The sequence below is a fragment of the Pagrus pagrus genome, assembly GCF_965226575.1.
Source record: "Pagrus pagrus genome assembly, chromosome: 23".
NCBI lineage: Eukaryota > Metazoa > Chordata > Actinopteri > Spariformes > Sparidae > Pagrus > Pagrus pagrus.
The window spans coordinates 21,529,100-21,549,962 of record NC_140205.1 but is presented as its reverse complement, the minus strand read 5'-3'; the positions used below and the strand labels follow the sequence as shown (position 1 = coordinate 21,549,962).

The following is a 20,863-nucleotide window of genomic DNA, read 5'->3' as shown; positions in this document are numbered from 1 at the left end:
AGAACCTTCAGTATGACAAGAAACTTCATAACAAGTAATATAGTAAATATATGGAAGAGTGACTATAGCTGATAGATAAATGTGGAAAAATAAGAATACAAATATTTTCCTCTGTGATGCACTAAATCACTAAATATTGGAAATACTCAAGCAAAGTAGTTCCTCAAAACTGTAGCGAAGTCGAGTTTTTGATTAAATGTACGTGGTTGTACTGCTCATCATCAGCGCCAGTCAGAAATACAACCATGGTGAAGAGACGTTAGCATATTTTCATAGTTTTATTTGTCCTTGTAATAAATGTGAGTTAATAGGTAATGAAACTCCAATTAGTCCTTGTGAGATGTTTATTAATACTGATATTTGTTAATAAGACTATACAAGTCTCAATAATCACAAACACATTTATTGTTAGATCATGAGACATTTATGAGCACTAACAGAAACCTAACAGTTTATAGACTGCTTAAGAACGTTCATAAAAGCCCTACGAGTTTCTGACAAAAACAGAGCTGTGTATGTGCAGGCTGGTAATCTGTACAGAAGGTTAACGAATGTTAATAAGTGCATTTTAAGGATTTACTCTGTAATCTCAGTGAAGCATTGTTCTCACTTTAGATCCAGTAGCTTCAAAACGCATCATTCATTGATAAATCCAGCGTTAACTACTGATAAATACATAATAAAGCATGTGCTATGGTTAATAAAGCAACTTAGTTAAGGTTTAACAACATAATAAGTTAGTAAAGTCAATAAATGTGTTTGTTAGAACACTGACATGCCTTTTATTAACAAGTTTATGTGTCTAGTAACTGTTAACAAGTGCTCATAAATGTCTTCTAACAATAAACGTGTTGATGGTGCTATTATTAACACTGTATAGTCTAAATAACACATCAGTGTTCATTAGCATCTTAGAAATGACGTATGAGGCTTTATCACCTATTAACTAATGCTGATTACATGGATGTTAATATAAAGCATTGCAGTTTTGGTCATCACACATGTATTTGAATGTGTTTGGAGGACTCTGGGACAGCTGAGAGGGAACAGGTTCTGTGGGTCCAGTTCATACTGGGTCTGTCCTCAGCAGCACACAGTGAGAGCAGCGTCAGTTACATCGGGACAGCATTACCGCCACATTTATGAGTAGATGTTGATGGTTTGGGGTGCACATCAGGAGATGAGCTGTCTCTGATGACTCCTGCAGCAGCCGCCTCCTGCATGGCTGGTGTTCGTGTGTCTCATGGCTGATGTGTGTGAGAGATGACGGCAGATGAATTACAGGCGTGCGTGTAATCTGCAGCTGCACGCGCCTCACCGTCCTCAGCAGACATGTATGTAGTAGGCACCGCACGACAGCTGGGCATTCTGCTCTGTACCCCTCCTCACACGTGAAGCGAGACTCCCCCCTCCCCTCCCCTCCTCCCTCCTCCTCTTCCTCACTGCTAACTGTTCAGCTCCACTCTGCCTGTTCTCCATCTCTGTGCCAGCCGCCGCACCGTCTCCTCCACCGGACCAAGAGTCTCGACATTTAGAAGCAGCTGTGAAAATGTAGGTAGTGCTCATGTTTAAAGTGATATCAGTGTGTGTGTGTGGGTGTGCTGCGTGCTGCGTGCTGACCGCCGGAGCTGTAATGGATGCTGTGAGTTGAGGTGCCGCCGCAGACTCACTTTAATTACAGCTGAGCGCCATTTACTGTTAACGGGCTTCTGACCCGGGAAAGTGCCGGAGCTCCGCTCTGCTCTCTGATAATACTGTCGGGTTATTGTTGGGCACTGTGTAATGTGTGTAATGTATGAGTGTGTTGGTGTGTGTGTGTGTGTGGCGGGGGGTCTGTGTGCGACATGTCCTCCATCGTGTCGCAGACAGGAAACGTGAACTCGCAGTGAACTTGAACTCTCTCTTCTCTGCCTGTGAAGCGACAGAAGCTGCTTCTACTTTCATTTTATATTTGGTATTTCTTGTGTTGAAGCTGAGCACAGTGTGTGTGTGTGTGTGTGTGTGTGTGTGTGTGTGTGTGTCAGCATCAGCACAGTGAGGGGCTCGGCTCGGCTCGGCACGGCTCAGGCCCGGCTCTTACATAACCTCCATTGTACTAGACTCAAAGGAGAGCCGGGGACAAAAGCTGCTGGTCACCTCACTGAGGCCACTCAGCATGCGGCTGGGCAGGCCGGGGTGTCCGGACCCATGTTCAGTCATATGAGCAGCAGTATGGTGCTGAGAGATGGATTCCAGGAGGCTAACATGGGGCATTGTGTTGTTCAGCAGTCCTATTGTCTCCTGGAGAGGTCCTGGACTGTCCTGGACCTTTTATAGAGCCACGAGGGGGGACAATCTCTGGACGAGAACCACCTCCCCCTGCCCCAGTTTGAGTACCAGTGCCAGTTTGACCTTGATAGGGACTGATATGTGTCCCAGCAGGCTGCATATCAGAGGACAGCAGGCTTTGTTCTGTCTGCAGGCTGATAGCTGAGGCCCGGGACCTTCAGGGGTCTGTTGTGATCACTGGGTGTCCTGGTCAGGTGGCCTGATGCCATCTTCTGCCTCATTATATAACTCTCTCTAAGGCGACCACTATCCCACGACAGTCAGCTGTAACCATGTATTATTATTAAAAACTATCTGATTCTGCTGTCATAGATTAGTGACTTACAGTCAGACAGCCCTGGTGTCACTTGTTCACCGAGTCCCATGTCTGTGTGAGCGGTGCCTCATTGTGTGGACCCGTTTTAGCAGTGAACCTGACCTTGATATGGTTTGAATGTTCCTGTTGCTGCTGCACGTTTGCTGAACAGTGTGTGTGTGTGTTTCACTCGTGCACAATATGAATGCACGGCTTACTCACCACTTATTTTTGTCTTTTGCTTGAATGATTTTGTGCCTCTGTCTCTTTGAATGACTGCAGGTCAGTTTGACCTCTATAATAAAAAGCTGTGGTCCTGTTGATATTGAAACGTGTTGACAGAAGAGCACATGATCAGAGCTGTGCAGCAGGAAGTTTAACTCTGAAGGACGAAACCAACTTGTGACACAAAGGCAGAAGTAGTAATAGACTGGCTGTGTGTGTGTGTGTGTGTGTGTGTATGTAGCTGTACGTTGTTGATTATACATTTTGTAAAGACTTTATTGATGTTTTCTCACCCAGACATAATGTGTTGTCCTAAGTATCATGCATAATTGGAAAGATGAAGGAAGGAAAATTGTAAAATGAGAGAACAGAGCCATCAGACGGAGGGAGGGTATTTGCAGTGTGAGGTGTGTGTTGCAGGTGTGTTCATTGTGGATATTTCAGTGTGGCCCTCGTGCAGGGAGAAGTTGATGTAGCATGACTGTGTGTGCTTTAAGTTTGCATTCTTCAGGTTATTGCTGCGATTGGCTCAGGCTGTACGACCTGAAATTTATATGACGGTATAATCTGAAACACGGACAGTAACAGTGTTCATCACTGTATACTTCATTTTCCTAAAATGTCAATATAAATGCTTCTGCAGGAGTAAAACACTGGTATGGCCACTGCAGGGCAGCTAACTGTATTACTAGGACATAGTTCACATAGAACAGGGTATATTTTAATAACATGTATTAAGCAAACATGCAATAATAAATAGAAACATTTACAAAACCATTCCTGAAGAACACTTTCATGAAATACAATAAAATCAAGCTGCACAAAACCAAGAGTTGACTGTGAGTACAACAGGACCCTCAAACACAATGAAGGCCTCAAAACGTTACATCAGTCCAAAGTAACTTCTTCAGTTACAGTACTCTCAGTGTGCAGGTTTACTTGGCCTCATTGCTTGTTGTGGCCTTAAATACAATAAAATCCAGTCCCATGAAACCAGATCAAAAGTAAAGTGAAGTAGAACAGGACAGGAACTTTATTCCCTCACCAACATGCACGATACAACACTCATGATACAACAAGAACAGCAGGAATAGACCGGCACAGGTTTCTTCCCCCTGCTGTCGGAGGACTCACTTGTCATTTGCAGTTACATTCTTTTGCTTTCCTCATACTGCATGTTTACATGTTTTCGTCTTTTGCTTGGTGGTTGTGGAAAAGATTGCTAGTATCACCGCCTCTCACAAACACCGCCTTCATACAGAATTTGCAGATCACTATTTGCTGAGTGTGGAGTGTGGTCGAGACCTGCTCCAACTGAAAAGTGTTTTTTTGGGGGTTTTTTTGTCATGCAAAATGAGGCGCTGTACCAGTGAGCACAGTCGGGTCAAATTCAATCTGTTGGGCAAATTTAGTTATAATATTTATATAATAAACTTTCTGGTCAGGCCAGTCTTACATCCAGCTCATCCACAGGCTCCTCACTACATTTACAATAATGACATGAAGCCATCAGTGTGGCAAACACATCGAAATGTTCCTTTCAATACATTAATCAGTCACCTGAGGATTTTGCAGAGCTTTTTGCTATTATTGAAAATAACACTGAAGTTGTATCAGTTTTATAAAAAGAGCTCATTTCATTGTTTGGTGTTATTTTACAATAAATGATTAAAACTTGGAACTCTTTTGCAGCTGTAGCATTAGTAAAACTGTGAATAGCTTAAGGTAAAAATAAAGATATGCAACATTATTGTGTCATTTCTCTTAATTACAGCTGTGTAAAACTACTATTCTCAAAGAGATTCTCAAAGTTTTTAATAGTTGCAGATGGTTTAACTAAAAAAACAAATAGCTTATTAGCACAGTATGTTGGAAACACAAGCGAAAAAATCTGATCTTTTAAAAAACTGCTAAAAAGTATCAAATGTATGAATGAGTTTATGAATGTTTAATGATAACGGCTTATTTGACAAAGCTTGATTGGAGGGATGTCAAGTCAATTTTATTTGTATAGTGCCAGTTCACAACAAAGGTTATCTCATGACCCTTTTCAAATTGAGCAGGTCTAGACTAGACTCTTTCATCAATTTATTTACAGAGACACAACATTTCCCCCATGAGCAAGCACTTAGCAACATCGGCGAGAAGAGACTGCCTTTAACAGGCAGAAACCTCCAGCAGAACCGGACTCAATGGGGGCAGCCATCTGCTTAGACCGGCTTGATGATGGGGGGCAGGTGCTGCCTGAGAGGACAAGCTGCAGGGGCACAACTTGTTTATGGAGATTGAGGCTGGAGTTTCATTTCATTCAAGTGATGTTTTTATGTAGAAAACTGCTGGGATTTGTAAAAATGCAAAGCTTTCTTCCAGGATGTCCTGTGTGGTACAGTTTTATAAACAGATAGGGAGAGTGACTGTTGCAGCTTTCATATCTTGGGACAAGATGTTCTGTATCTGTCAATATAATCTTTGCTTCATCATCATTGTTCCTGACGGGATGAGCTGCTGGACTGTGTGATCATCTTGGATGTATTAAACCATACATAATGAATCCAAACATTTCATTCGGTCCATTAATGACTGTTCAGCCAGCACATACATCCAGTGTTTCCCCTAGAATTTTTTTCAGGCCCGGTGGTACCCACTGAAAAAACCCTAGACAGGCGAGACGCGTGGGATGGTGTACTGGTGCAGTTGGATTAAGTCAGGTGGCACAGCAAGCAGTCTGCAATTCTGCAATTATTATATTTGCATTCAAATTTTTGTTCACCCAGAGTGTATTCAAGATCACAAGGAGAGAGTGACTTATTAAGGTGCATTTAATTGAGATTCTATCAGTTATTAATATTTTTATTCATTTTATTATAACAGAGTTACATACATTTGATAATGCCTGGGAAAACTAGCCTATTGTCTGTTATTTTCATCATAATTGCTTACCAAAGGAAAAAAAAAAAAAAAGAGAAGCTCCTCAATCAGAACAAAAATATAAGCTAACTAACAAATTGTAAACTTACCATGGGGAGTGTGGTACAACCAAGGGCTGTTATTAAGCCATTCGGGATCCCAGCCAGATGTTCTGTATTTAGCTGTATATTTTTTTTTTGCTGGGTTAACGTTACCAGTCGGTCCGGGCCCGCGGTCACCGGTCGGACAGGGCCCGCGGTCACCCGTTGGACGGAGGTCGGCAGTGGGACCGGTGTCAGGGGCAGTAACGGTCCTCGAGCAGCCCCCTCTCCACTGCAATCTGCCCCCCTTTCTTCCGTCTCACCTGCACCTGTCATTTTTTCTGGAGTTGCCTCTGTTACTCTCCCTTCATCTATTTTCCTGGGCTCCGGAGTCTGGCAGAAACATTTCTTTATATTAAGTTGTCTGTCACCCGCGGTATTTTTCTTTTCTTCGGCGGCGCCATAGTTGGTTAGCTAACAAACCTTAAACATCCCAGAACATATGCCCACGCTCTCAGCAGCGGTACGCGCATCGTTACTAGGCAACGAAGCAGGTTGACTCGCGTTGCGCTGCAGAGGCGCTCCTAATAAGAGCAGGGTCGAAAGTAACGCGGGACGAAAGTAACAGAGCGATTTTCTCCGAGCCCTTACGAGAATGACTTGTCAAATGGCGTCAGCACGTACAGCACGCACCCCTCACCTGGACCGCCAAATCACATAAGGATACGTCACACTCCCACCGAGTTATATGGCAGAAGCTGTTTTTCACAGCGTTAAGTAAATTCACTCAAGCGGTAATCTTTTTTGGTTCACAGGTTGTGTTTATTGTTTTGTTTGTCATAGTCATTATCATTTGACAGGTTTATTAGTGCCTTAACACATCCTTAAGTTTGACATGCCAGAGTTTCACAGTTTAGAGGCAAGACAGGCTTAACTGACAGGAGTCACTGTCGGGACGAAAGTAACAGCTGTTACAGGTGAGGCAGAAAGTGAATGGTTGGCCTCATCTTAAAATGAATAAGCCTATATTTAACTGTAATTCACTCAATATGCATGGAAAATGGAATATAAAAAAGTTGAGTGTGTTAAAGGCTGATTTACAAAGGTCTGAAAAATCAGAAATGCGAATTGTTGATCGTTAGCTCTAAAAATGAAATATATATATATTAATTAAGATTAAGGGCATAACATGTTTGCTATAACATCTAAGCAGGGATATAGTCATACATTTAAAATAAAAACAAGAATAATCCGATCAATTCAAGTTTATACCATGTTACTTCTGACCCACCCCCCTGTTACTTTCGTCCCTGCCGGTGGGACAAAAGTAACAAAATCGCAACTTCCTTTAAAGATCAAATTATACCGAAGTCGTTTTACAGTTGTACAAAATAGGGCCTGGTTTTGATAGAGCACACATATGAGCTGTTGGTCACAACAAAAAACAGTTTCTGTCTGTAACGTTGTCTTCTAAAATGACGTTAATGTGAAAAATGTTACTTTCGACCCTGCTCTCCCCTAAATGATTATAATTTATGAATTAATTGATAGGTGGCTTATTTTTGGCATATTGATCTTTTTTTCTTGGCCTGGCAGCCAGCCAGGCCTGTACAATGGTAGGGGAAACACTGTACATCCATTAAGTTTCCTGTCGCAATTATTACATGATGGCCTGTTCAGGATTATTTGAGCTGACCGTGATCATTTAGCATAATTGTTAGACTCCACAGTCAAGGCAATGTTAAGCCAGTGATAGACAAAACATGGACTGTGGTGTGTTGAGGCAAATAAACTGACTACCGGTTCACAGTTGTTGTGCAGGATGGTTGACATGTACATTATAAACTTGCCTGCTGTTATTTTAGGGATGCACAACATATATCGGCCTGATATATTACCAGCCCGATATTGGGAAGTTTATGTAATCGGCTATTCATTATTATTGGTGAAATTCTAGCCCAGAAATAGAGCTGATGATTTGAGGCCAAATTGCTTTCATTGACTTAATAAGTGCAACATTTACAAAATCTGAATCTGAAATCTTGAAAATTGATTTGCAATCCACCAAGAAAAACACAGCAGAACAACAACGGCAGCAACAAGTGCAAACTGCTGCACCTGAGCAGAGTCACGCAGTGTCAAACATGTGGTCGCTGCTGTGGAAGCTTTTTTTTTTTACAGTTATAATGGAAAACATTACATTTGCAGTCTGCAAATACATGTTCTGCAAGAGAGGAGGGAAAAAGTCTATACGTTTTAAATGTACAATATGTAACTTCTGCTGCTGGGGTCAACCAACGGGAGGAGGGTTCACAGATTACTTTTAAATCTCTGGGATTAAATAGTGCATTGATCTCCACTGTGTTTTCAGGTGTGTATGTTCTGTAATGTCAGTCATGAACAACATTACAGAAAGGAGAGGGGGAAGAAGAGAGCTGACCTGATTTAAGCACACAGACACTGAAGATGTTCTTCTTGGTCTTATAACAACTTCCCAGGGTGTCACTCGTCTTCAGTTTTACTGTCATCACGCAAATATCAGCATTCATTATTCCTGCACAGTTCACACTCACTGTGTGCTCCTACAACACACGTTTCTCTTGTGATGATTTGAATGCATCATGTGACCAGAGCTGGAAGAGAGTCCACTAAAATCCACTTCAGTATTCAACTAAATGATTTAGTCATACTGTGCATAGTGACTCGCAATTAATACAGCAGTTCTTGGTGGCCACATGTAGAATAGAAAAAAACATTAGAGATTGTTAATACTTTTGAATTGAAAAATATTTTAGGCATCTTTATAAAACTATGGTGGCTATGTGAAATAATGAGTAAAAATTAACATTTGTCAGTTCTACTAGTGGCTTTATCAGCTCTCATTGAGGCTCTCAATCAACCGACTGGTGTCAGAGGATGACACCATAAGCAATGATAACTACAGTCAGTGTGACACATGCAGCACAGACTGCTGCAGGACGGTATGATAATGGCCATGATAACCTGCACAAACCTGATTAGACTTCAGTATTTAAAATGGACACTGAGCTTTAGTCAGGCGTCACTTGCTTTTGGGTTTGATTCCTGCACTTGGACGCTGTCATGATGTCTCGCTTCTTGGTGCCCATCCGCTCATCCTCCTGTAAGTGTTTGTGACATACAGTCCTGGGGTTTAACTCTTAACTGCTTGCATTTCTGCTATTAGTTGTGTTGTGTTGTGTTGTTGGTTGGAGACTATTTTGTCATCTTTTACACTTTGACTGATTCCCTAAGAAGACAATTCTGTGTGTTCTGCAGAGCTACTTGCTTTGTTTTGTGTTTCCTACTGTTAATCAGCTTTGAAGCAATGATTTAGTAAGTTGATTGACAGAAAATGAATTGAACATACCACAAGGAGTTTTTAATTGAAACATTCTCAATACTGATGCCTCTATATGACCTACATAAGATATCAAGATCCACTGTGAGAAGATCAGCTGTTTCTGTATATGCATGTACTAGTCAGAGCAAGACTTTTATGACGAGGTGGTGCTCATACCCCTTTCGTCCACAGGGGCTGCCAGAATCAACAAAAATGAAGTTCTTTTAAATTGAGTCATAAATTGAATGAATGACCAGTTTAGTCATTCAGGTCTAGTCTCGCCCTAGCTCCTGTCTGAGCTGCTGTGCCGTGGGACCTGCTCACCAGGACATGTCCTCTCTGTGTCTCCCTGCAGCTGCAATCATGTCCTCAGTGCTGCAGAAGCTCATCAGCCCTCTGGCCAGCAGCCCTGCTGAGCCTCCCAGGAACAAGGTGACGGTGGTCGGGGTGGGTCAGGTGGGCATGGCCTGCGCCATCAGCATCCTGCTGCGGGTAAGACACAGCCACAGGTTGAGCATAAGCTTTCTGACAAAAGAGAAAAAGATAAGAGCCCGTACAAGAATATAATGTCTCATGGTTAACTACATATGTAACAGAATGTATCTCACCAATATCCAACACGCACATCAATGGCCACAGATTCTATATCATATATATATCAAAATATTAGAAAAATAGCCATTTTCATATATGTCCAGTATATTGTCATAGATAGATACTTTAGACTGTAAATGCTGATAATTGAGATGAATAGTTGTCTATTAAATTGTGATGTGGTCAGAGTACATGTCATGAAAAAATTAAGGAAGTAAAATATCATCTGACATTTTAAGATAATGTCATTTTAAAATATTTGACATTCTATTTTCTGTGTGGGCTACATTTGTAAAGCATGTACAATATATATAGCTCTATTGTTTAATAATGAGTGATTCAAATCATATATTGTATGTCATGCATGTTTATTTGAATGACATATCATATCATATCATATATTTGTATTGATACACAGTACTACAAAGTATTTTCAACAACATGTATTAGAAATGCATTTATACCATAAGATTGTAAGTTTACAAAACTACATTAGCAATATTTAATCCAAATGTATCCCTGTATATGATGACACATAGCCTTTGATATTTAATATACATATACTGTATGTTCATATATAGCATGGAGCGCAAGAAGGATTTTTTATCTTTTGAAATGATTTGACAGTGTATTTCATATTTGTGTGCATGATGTATGACAATATTAGATGTAGAAAATAAAAAGTAGCATCATTAGCATGGAAATTAAGATAAGAAACTGGGAACCCTCCAGATAAACTGGGTTTTATATTGTGAATGTGAACAGGACCTGTGTGACGAGCTGGCTCTGGTGGATGTGATGGAGGATCGTCTCAAGGGAGAGATGATGGACCTGCAGCACGGCAGCCTCTTCCTCAAGACCTCCAAGATAGTTGCTGACAAAGGTGAGGACCTCCAGCTTACATACAGCTGCACTGTACAAGAGAATGAGAGAAACCTCTCCAACATCACTCAGCAGGTCTTGTTTCACGCTCTGTCCTCCTCCTCCAGACTACGCAGTGACAGCCAACTCTCGCCTGGTCGTGGTGACGGCCGGTGTTCGCCAGCAGGAAGGAGAGAGCCGCCTCAACCTGGTGCAGAGGAACGTCAACGTCTTCAAGTCCATCATCCCCCAGATCATTAAGTACAGCCCCAACTGCACTCTCATCGTGGTCTCCAACCCTGGTGAATACACCAACACACACATGATCATCTGGGTTTGTTTGCATGTATGTTGCATATCAATGAGCCCTGGTTGTAACACACCTCCACAGTGGATGTGCTGACCTACGTGACCTGGAAACTGAGCGGCCTGCCCAAGCACCGTGTCATCGGCAGCGGCACCAACCTGGACTCAGCCCGCTTCCGCTACCTGATGGCCGAACGCCTCGGCATCCACGCAACCTCTTTTAACGGCTGGGTGCTGGGAGAGCACGGAGACACCAGCGGTGGGTACTCGTAGGGATCAGACTCAGTTAACAATGATAGGAATACCTGTCAGATATGTTGTCCGTCCAGCATCATCAGCGTAGTGATGTTAAAAGTAATGTTACTTTCAAATCAAACAAAGTGCAGTGTAGACTGTTTGTGTGTTTTTATTTCAGTGCCGGTGTGGAGCGGTGCTAACGTAGCAGGGGTCAACCTGCAGAAGCTGAATCCTGACATCGGCACTGATGCTGATAAGGAACAGTGGAAGGCCACACACAAGGCGGTCGTGGACAGGTACTGTGAGTGAATGTGAGAGAGAGGCAAGAAGTGTGTGGAAATATCTCCTCTAAATCTTTAATGTCGGGCACATTTAGGTGTCATTTATTTTGAGTAACTGCTGATGATCCAGTTCAACGCCCGGTATACTGGACTAATGTCAGCACAAAGATATGTGGAAAGGGCCACAGACCTGACATGATTTGATCTGTGACTCAGTACAATCTGTCATGGAGGGTTTCTTCAGTGGTTTTATCTAAAAAGGTGCATTGTGCCCCTAGGTTCACAATCCATACTCTGAGATCAATGAGTAACTTCTAGAGCACTTGTTATTAGAATTTAAACAAGGGTTGTTCCAGTACCGATCCCTGAAACGTCTCCTATCCTGCCTAAAATGCTGAAAAGTGAAGTCTGATAAGGAATGCTCTTTACTTTGGAAATAGTTTGACAAAACACAAACTTATGCTCCACTTACTGACTTTTTCTGGAGCTTCCAATTATATTACACAATCTTCAGGGTAAGTCAAAAACTCTGTTGGTTTTGTCGCTATTTTTAAAGCCTCCAGCAGCTGAATTCTTCCTTCTTGCAGCTAAACTCTCTGGTCAGATAGTATTAGCCAACACCCTTCTTACAGCAGGGACTTGTGTTTATTGTTAAGCTCGCCGTCATATGACCTCTCATCAGTTTACATACCTTTGAGAGAGGAGGAGACACGTACAAGTACAAATCCTTTCTATGTAGGTTAGTTTATCTGGAATGATCCAGCTGTTTTTCTTGGCATAACTCCAGGAGACACAGCCAGAGATTTGTGCTGGAAGCCTGTAGTTTTATCTCTCAGAGCACACTGCATCCTGCCACAGCGGTTCAATATAGACAAGAACATTAAATCTGGTGATAACTGCTATCATGTGCATGAACACTGATTCTCTGTGTCTTTATTTAACATTGTCTGAGAGTGCGTCTGTAATCTGAGCCATGAGTGATTACAGTTTTAGTTCAAGTGGTCTCAGAGGGAATATAACCTCCAACCCTGGTACTGTAATGGAAGCTTCATGAGCTCAGGCTAATGTGCATTAAAGACAACAACTCAATTATGTTAAGCATTGTACTCTGAAGACCGATCAGCAGTCTGTGTCAACCTAAATGGCTCTGGCATCATTTATTGTCTATTTTACCCGTGTAATGATATTTGTATTACTTAAGATGTATTTATGATAAATATTCTAACATCACTTGAAGATACAAACTGTGAATTAATTATTGACAATGTTACTGTTAATAATTATACTTAATGGCATGTCAGTGTACAGTAACAGAGTGCTGCTTGTGTCTCAGTGCCTACGAGGTGATCAAGCTGAAGGGCTACACCAACTGGGCCATCGGTCTGAGTGTGGCCGACCTCACTGAGAGCATCATCAAGAACATGAGCCGCGTCCATCCTGTGTCCACCATGGTCAAGGTCTGAGGCACACACACAGACACACACACACACACACACACACACACACACACACACACACACACACACACACACATAAACCCTTTCAGTTGATATTGTGCATTAGTGGTGCTTGTTCCCAAACAAATATGCAGTCACCTGCCTGCTGTGCCTGATGGTGATGTAGCTCTGCACCCAACCCAGAGCCTACATAAAGAAGCTGTTTGGTTATTTCTTTCTTTCTTTCTGTCAAATGATCACCTTCGTATGTACTCCTCACCATTTCTTCTCTTTGTTGTCACCCAAGGTGTTCAGCTACAATGGCTTTCCATGGAGTACATACATCCATTAAGGCCCATCAGTCCCCTTTTATTGAATCAGTTGAATCAAGCCTAATCCAACATCAAACATATTTCATCAGCTAGATCCAGATTTTTCTTTGGATCTGTATTAAATTATACTCACTCAAACATACCAGCCACCTAAATGCGCCAGAAAGTGAGAAAGAATTCATGGATCTGTCCCTTTATCCAGATCTACACCAAAAGTTAATCAGATGTATTCTGTGCTGAGACCAGGGCCGGCTCTAGCCCTTTGGCTGCCCTAAGCGAGATTGAGTTAGGCGCCACCTCCCCCTACCTCAAAGTTTGTTTCAAAGCATGGATGAACTCCATAAAGTGTAAAGGTGCTCATAAATTAAAGGATATTTAAAATGAAATTAACTCTATTAACTATGGAAATAAAGTGCTTTTAAGGACACTGAAAAAATAAGCAAATTATGACTGAAAAGAGTCACCTCTGATGACTTGTATACAAAAATACTATAAAGGATACTCAAGAATGTTTAACAAATTACAACTCAAAGAATGGATGAACTCCAGAAACTATACAAACAAAAATGTTCTTTTAGTCACTCCAACAGGCAAATTATGACTTGAATGATACACTCTGATAAATTGCACATACATGCTACAGAGAATGTTCAAGGATATTTAACAAATTATGACTCAAACAATGGATGAACAAACAAAAATGCTCTATAAAAGTAATAATTGCTAATAATAATACTAAATCAAATCAAATCAAATCAAATTTTATTTGTATAGCCCAAATTCACAAATCACAGTTTGCCTCAGAGGGCTTTACAATCTGTACAGAGACAACACCCTCTGTCCTTCGACCCTCCCTAAACAATAACAAAAACAGCAACAATAGTACTAGTTGTACTTACAAAGTTCAGAGAGAGGCGAACATGAAGGATCAGGCGTCCTTTTTCTCCAGCAGGTGCCGGCCTCTGCAAATATTGCCTGAGTGCATCTGGCCAATAATAAAAAAACAAAAGAAAAACAGCACATATATATTAGTATATTCCTGGAGGGGAACTTTACAGAAGTGTGAACAAACACCACTATCACCAAAATGGCTACACTGTGTATGCACTTATTATATTTGTGAACTCACGAAACAGAACTTCTGCCTTTTAGCTATAATGAATGTAGAGAGCAACTGTACTTTTCACAGGCTGGGCAAATGCAAAATGAAGAAAGGGGTCGAAGCACTGGAGATATTACTGACAGCACAGTAGCTGGCGATCTAGGCTATGATTTTTTTTATTAGAAGCAGTAGCCTGCTTATGCTGGCAAAAATAGAGTTCATGTTCATGTATCTGAAACATCCTATATGTAAGAGATAATTAAAATTAACGTTACATGCAACCTCTCTAATGACAGCCTGCACTATTCAACCTGAATCAGGTTGAATGAGGAGTGAAGTTATGTTTGCTAGTAATACGTAGCAAGCTAGCAAAGTAGTGACAGCAATGAAACGTCCAATATTAGGTGATGCACAATACTAAATTTATTTCGTTTGACACTTTAATGGCTGAGAAGAGAAGACTTACCTCTATACCTGGCTCTATCTTCTTCCTTTTTCCGTTTTCACCCTGTGCACCAGAGGGTTTAGACCGCTTCATTTTGGGAATCAGGTGAAGCTTGATCGAGGCAGCAGCTGAGTGCTTGCCTAACGTAACACGAACTAGCGCCCCCCCCCGCCCCCCCAGGTCTGGTACCTCATGCCTGTGCTCACAGACAGTATCTGGCAACCTGCACTGCAGATAGATAAAGACCCTGCGAAGGAGTGCTGTCTGGAAAGACTCCACAAACACTCACATTTTTAATACCTAAACAAATGAAACACGACATGTTCACCCATTAGTTATTGTAGAGATGTTGGTAGCAGAAAATAAGTCAGTCATTTACAGTTTCATGATGGACAGACAGATTTACTTGCTGATAAAGTAACTGCTCCCTGCTGCTAAATGTAGCTTCCATTAGCTAGTTAGCTCAGTTAGACATGCAGGTAGCAGTGCTATTAGCTGACTGCCTGGTCTGGCAGCTCGAGTCAGCAGGAGCGTACAGTCAGCAGCAGGCAGCAGCTATGTTAGTAAGAAGTCAGGCTCAGCTTTCTGTCCATCAGGAACTGTACACCACACAGAGCTGAGGCAGAGAAAAAACACACCGAAAATATTGTTTCCATAAGATGTGATCCATGTCAGGGTCCTCATCGCTGTCAATCAACTCAGTATGGCCTTTTAAAAAATACATATTTTTGCATTGGTTTACTTTTCACTTCAGCCTGCACTTAACACCCCAGCCTTTAAATGCTCATATACAGAGTTTTTTGTTATGCTTTTTGTTCGCATATTTGGTAGAGCCTCCTCACCTAACTGTGTATGTGTGTCTGTGTTTCTGCAGGACATGTATGGTATTGGTGAGGAGGTCTTCCTGTCTCTGCCCTGCGTGCTGAACAGCACCGGTGTGAGCAGCGTAGTCAACATGACCCTGACGGACGACGAGGTGTCCCAGCTGAGGAAGAGCGCTGACACTCTGTGGGGCATCCAGAAGGACCTGAAGGACATCTGAACACACCCGTACACATAACACACAGCCATGATGCAGAGAAGCCTGTCGACACGCACACACTCCTTTTCTAACGCCCCCCGTCTCTCTTAGACTGTATGGCTCTTATTTTGAAGGACAATACCAGTGTTTTTTTAAAATGTATGTCACACTGCTTGATTTGCTTTCATATCAGTGCTGCATCATGTCACCATCTACTTCCAGTCAATCGCCCGACACCTTGAAGTGTAAAAAACACTGGTATGCTCCTTTAAAAAATAAACTCATCACCTCCCCAACAGCTTGTAGGCTGAAGTTGCTGTGTACCTGTGTTGTGTTAGGAGATGTAGGCTGACCTGTGTTAGTGTACTCTTTATGGATTCTTGTGTTTAAGCTGTTTGGATCACGATCAAACGACCCTCAGAGAGCCAAAGTTTCACTATCCTCCTCCACCACTTACTGAACTGAGTCCAACTGTAGTTCCCCTGCAGAGCAAGAACCCAAAAATCCTCAAGGACACTGTTTTCCTCCTGCCTTGATCAAAATGTGGTACTCTACAGTCTGTCTGGCAGACAGCCGACTGCACACTTAAGTCAAATTGTGACATTGTGAGTTTCAGGGTGGATTTTCTTCACCTCAGTGTTAACAAAGGGAGCAGCAGGGAAGAGTGGAAACGTCCAGCTCCAGTTGTTTTTTCAGGCAACAGTTGTGACTATCTGACCTTGTGTTGTAAACTGTGTTGGAAACACCAATGTGTAACTGAATAAATTTGAACGCCATGAAGGATCGTGTGTGTGTGACAGTGTTTTATTTTATAGTCTCACCTTTTGTTCCTGATCACACCTGTTAACAGATGAATCATCTGTTCATTCATGTTTATGTGGGAGGAACAGACCCCTCCATCTACAGAGAGCAGAACAACTATTATTCATTTGAATTATCTATAGGATGAAGTGATTGTAAGTGTTGTCGACAGGTGTTGTAAATTAGAATCTTGCTATAACCACCCAAGTTAGTGCATCTGGTGCTTGTACAAGGAGGTGTGTAGCAGCACAGATGTTCATGTCTTATAAATGAACTAAACTAAAAGAACACTGCAATACAACAGTCATAACCTCTGCTACTGAGATGTTTGATGAGAATCATCACCCCTTTAACTACTTACTTAATTCTTCCCAGTGAAGTACAACAATATGATTTCTGTACCTAATGTGATTATGACATACAAATATATGAGAGTTAAAATAATGTTGGTTATCAGATCCCCACTCAGAAATCAGTCTAATTAAGACTGTAAAGGTACAACCATGTGAGCAAAGAAGTTCATCTGAATGAAAATGATCCACCGCTGATGAAATACACTGTGAACTCCTTCCTTTCAAATCTTTCATTTTTAAATGACGGAAGACATTTTGTGATGTGGCGTTTGAGTCATCAAGTTTAGGAGATTTATTATCAATAACACATAACTGAGTTTAAATGTCACATTTAATCTGTCTCTTATTTAAATATCATACTCTTAATGGATGACTTTCACATTTACAAGCACAATTTTCAAAGTCTTTGACATAATTAAACATAAATGCGGTCAGACACGCCACAAAGTGTACACAGAGGCTACATTAGTATGTCATTATGTGAGTCACTTTTTATTTTATTTTAAAAAACAACCTTTTTATTTGAAATTATATTCAGTGAGTCCGTTGATGGATTTCTGTATGTTGTCTGCAGCGCCATCTTATGGTTGCAGAAAATGACACAAGCTTTTTTTAATGTTACCATAGAGAACCTTTATTGTGGAAAGAAGGACGCCTTTCCCTTCATCATAAAAGTCTACTGGACTGTTTATTGGATTTCTTTGATGAAGAGAAAATGATGTAAACTGTTAAAGATTTAAAATCATTTCACAGTGAAGGTTGGTATAAAAGTTTTATTCACAGAAACATCAGTGCTCATCCAGTTCTCTTGAGAAGAGAGACAGGGGCGAAAACTTATTTGTCCTGGCTGTTTTAACTGCTCTCCTGTAAATGTAGCCGTTGTAGCGTTTCCCAAAGCGGAGGCCGAATGGGTTGAAGTTGAATTTACTCCTGCGGTCATTGCACAGGAGCTGCCGCTGGTCTTCATTCTCTCTCAGGGAGAAACAGGGGTTGGAATCCTCCGCCAAAAACTCTCCTGCGCTGCTCCTCCTGAGAGCCGAGAGGACTGATCCTGAGGAGAACAGCAGCACACAGAGGCAAACATCAGGCCACAGCTGGCAGAGCATCACATCCATCCAGCAAACAGAGGGTTAACTTCACCATCAGCAGCCAAGAGCCCGAACATGTTTGCAGAGTTAACTCTGCAAACATGGGTGATGATTCAAAGTAACCATGATGGTTGTTGCTATAAAGATGGTGCAATTTATAAATCCAGTTATTTCAGTTCATTCAGAGTCACAGAGCGTTCAGAGCCTTTGTATGGAGGATATTTTTGGTCATAATTAAAACGATAATTTGAAAATGTAAAGTGATTAACTAAAAATCTTTAAACTGTAAAGCTTAAACTGTAAAGCTTAAACTTTAAAGATGAAACTGTAAAGATGAAACTGTAAAGCTTAAACTGTAAAGATTAAACTGTAAGGATTCAAGTGTAAAGATTAAACTGTAAGGATTAAACTGCAAAGATTAAAGTGTAAAGATTAAAGTGTAAAGATTAAACTGTAAAGATTAAAGAGTAAAGATTAAACTGTAATGATTAAACTGTAAAGATTAAAGTGTAAAGATTAAAGTGTAATGATTAAAGTGTACAGATTAAACTGTAAAGATTAAAGAGTAAAGATTAAACTGTAATGATTAAACTGTAAAGATTAAAGTGTAAAGATTAAAGTGTAATGATTAAAGTGTACAGATTAAACTGTAATGATTAAACTGTAAAGATTAAAGTGTAAAGATTAAACTGTAAAGATTAAACTGTAAAGATTAAAGTGTAAATATTAAACTGTAAAGATTAAACTGTAATGATTAAACTGTAAAGATTAAAGTGTAAAGATTAAAGTGTAATGATTAAAGTGTACAGATTAAACTGTAATGATTAAACTGTAAAGATTAAAGTGTAAAGACTAAACTGTAAAGATTAAAGTGTAAAGATTAAACTGTAAGGATTAAACTGCAAAGATTAAAGTGTAAAGATTAAAGTGTAAAGATTAAAGAGTAAAGATTAAACTGTAATGATTAAACTGTAAAGATTAAAGTGTAAAGATTAAAGTGTAATGATTAAAGTGTACAGATTAAACTGTAATGATTAAACTGTAAAGATTAAAGTGTAAAGATTAAAGTGTAAAGATTAAAGTGTAAATATTAAACTGTAAAGATTAAATTGTAAAGATTAAACTGTAAAGATTAAAGTGTACAGATTAAACTGTAAAGATTAAACTGTAAAGATTAAACTGTAAATATTAATTCTAAAGATTAAAGTGTACAGATTAAACTGTAAAGATTAAACTGTAAAGATTAAACTGTAAAGATTAAAGTGTACAGATTAAAGTGTAAAGATTAAAGTGTACAGATTAAACTGTAAAGATTAAACTGCAAAGATTAAAGTGTAAAGATTAAAGTGTACAGATTAAAGTGTAAAGATTAAACTGTACAGATTAAAGTGTAAAGATTAAACTGTAAAGATTAAACTGTAAAGATTAAAGTGTACAGATTAAACTGTAAAGATTAAACTGTAAAGATTAAAGTGATCAGGGCAGTGAACATAAGACAGGGACACGGTCGACTCAAAATGAGGAACATAGAAGCGTAAATGGAAATACTGTACAGTTTAAATAGAAAAAAAACTCAGTTCATTTTGTTTTGTATTTCATGACTTTAATTGATAAAAAAAATCAACAAGAAATAATCAGTACATCTCAGCAATTGATGTCATTTTAAGTAACTTAGGTAAGAGAAGTTTGTAGAGACTACTGTCAGGGTCATGAGTCAGATCAATAAGAGCAGTCAAACATTCAGATTTCATTTTCACAGAAACAACAGCTGTGCAATGGTTGAAAAATAGTGAAAAAGAGAAAAAAAAGTGATTATCTTTATTATTATCAGAATAAAAATCCAACAGCAGCCTTCTCCCAGTCATTTCACAAGTGCTCCTGGTTTTGTAAATATAAATATTAACATAATGGTTTACAGCCCAGATTGATGGTTGAAGTTATGCTTTGAAAAATGTCTAGAAATATAATCAAATTGTGAGAGTTTAGAGTGTTTATATATTTATTGGCAACACTTCATCGTTAATAAATGTTAACTGTAGGGTTCAAAAAATTTAGTTAATAGTTGTTTCAAAGTAAACAAGCAGTGATCAGTTATTTAGGAAATGTGATGGTTATATAAAGTGCATTATTATTATTATTATTATTATCATTATTATTATAAAACATAAATCAGAAAACTGTGTTTGGAAATAAATCACAACAGTAGTCAAACACTTTCATTTAAGACAATATGTCAGTTGTGATAAAGAGTGTCTGAGGTGGAGGCCTGAGTAGAACTTCTGAGGGCATTTCTCTCAAACCCTGGCTAAATATTGTCATTGTTTATCATTTGAAGTTAATTCTATGTTTTGTATGTCCAAGGTAATCCTCAAAGTAGATATAGCTGTCAAATAAATGGTGTGAAGTAAAAAGTAGGCCTATATGATATTTAATGCAGGCCGAGAAAATAACTAAAAAGAGACCTTTTCCCACCTGTCACATGTGTCCTCTGTGCAGAGTCCGATCCTGGCAGAGCTGCTCCCACACTCCCTCCATCCTGACCAACAATCAGCCCGCACACCACGACCAGAGCCACGAGTCTCATGTCTGGACACAAGATACAAATCCTCCAAACAGTGAAGGTACAAGTGTGAATGTTCACCTACTCAGCAGGAACTAACGCCTTTACTCATATCAGACCTGTTTTATATTTCCACCAGGTGACCTTGTGCTCCTGCAGCTCACAGCCAATCACAGCCGCCTGCGTCTCTGCGCTGCAAATTGCGGAGCTGTCCTCTGCTGGAGGTTCTGAAATGCATCATTCATCAGCTCTTCTGGGAAATGTTGACAGCTCAGTCTGCTGCTGGGAT

General features: G+C 40.1%; 2 protein-coding genes across 2 annotated transcripts; one reads left to right on the top strand and one right to left on the bottom strand.

The window, feature by feature from the left end:
- Positions 1-1,419: 1,419 nt before the first annotated feature.
- Positions 1,420-16,556, top strand: ldhba (lactate dehydrogenase Ba). The gene is made up of 8 exons (XM_084345638.1): positions 1,420-1,551; positions 9,513-9,649; positions 10,517-10,634; positions 10,741-10,914; positions 11,004-11,177; positions 11,334-11,451; positions 12,770-12,893; positions 15,626-16,556. Exons 2-8 carry the CDS (start codon positions 9,521-9,523, stop codon positions 15,791-15,793), a joined length of 1,005 nt encoding a protein of 334 aa, XP_084201764.1. The 5' UTR covers positions 1,420-1,551; positions 9,513-9,520; the 3' UTR covers positions 15,794-16,556.
- A 1,129-nt stretch (positions 16,557-17,685) lies between these two features.
- On the bottom strand, positions 17,686-20,648 carry kiss2 (kisspeptin 2). Its single transcript, XM_084345689.1, has 2 exons — positions 20,487-20,648; positions 17,686-17,977 (listed from the first exon to the last, which is right to left on the bottom strand). The coding sequence occupies exons 1-2, from the start codon at positions 20,596-20,598 to the stop codon at positions 17,715-17,717; spliced, it is 375 nt and encodes a 124-aa protein (XP_084201815.1). The 5' UTR covers positions 20,599-20,648; the 3' UTR covers positions 17,686-17,714.
- Between the last annotated feature and the right edge of the window lie 215 nt (positions 20,649-20,863).

Excerpts from the sequence above, each read along its gene's own strand:
- kiss2 (XM_084345689.1), bottom strand. The coding sequence starts at position 20,598 with ATGAGACTCGTGGCTCTGGTCGTGGTGTGCGGGCTGATTGTTGGTCAG. Across the intron at positions 17,978-20,486 it reads ACAGAGGACACATGTGACAG|GATCAGTCCTCTCGGCTCTC; the intron begins GTGGGAAAAGGT and ends TGTTCTCCTCAG.
- ldhba (XM_084345638.1), top strand. The coding sequence starts at position 9,521 with ATGTCCTCAGTGCTGCAGAAGCTCATCAGCCCTCTGGCCAGCAGCCCT. Across the intron at positions 11,452-12,769 it reads CACAAGGCGGTCGTGGACAG|TGCCTACGAGGTGATCAAGC; the intron begins GTACTGTGAGTG and ends CTTGTGTCTCAG. Across the intron at positions 12,894-15,625 it reads CTGTGTCCACCATGGTCAAG|GACATGTATGGTATTGGTGA; the intron begins GTCTGAGGCACA and ends GTGTTTCTGCAG.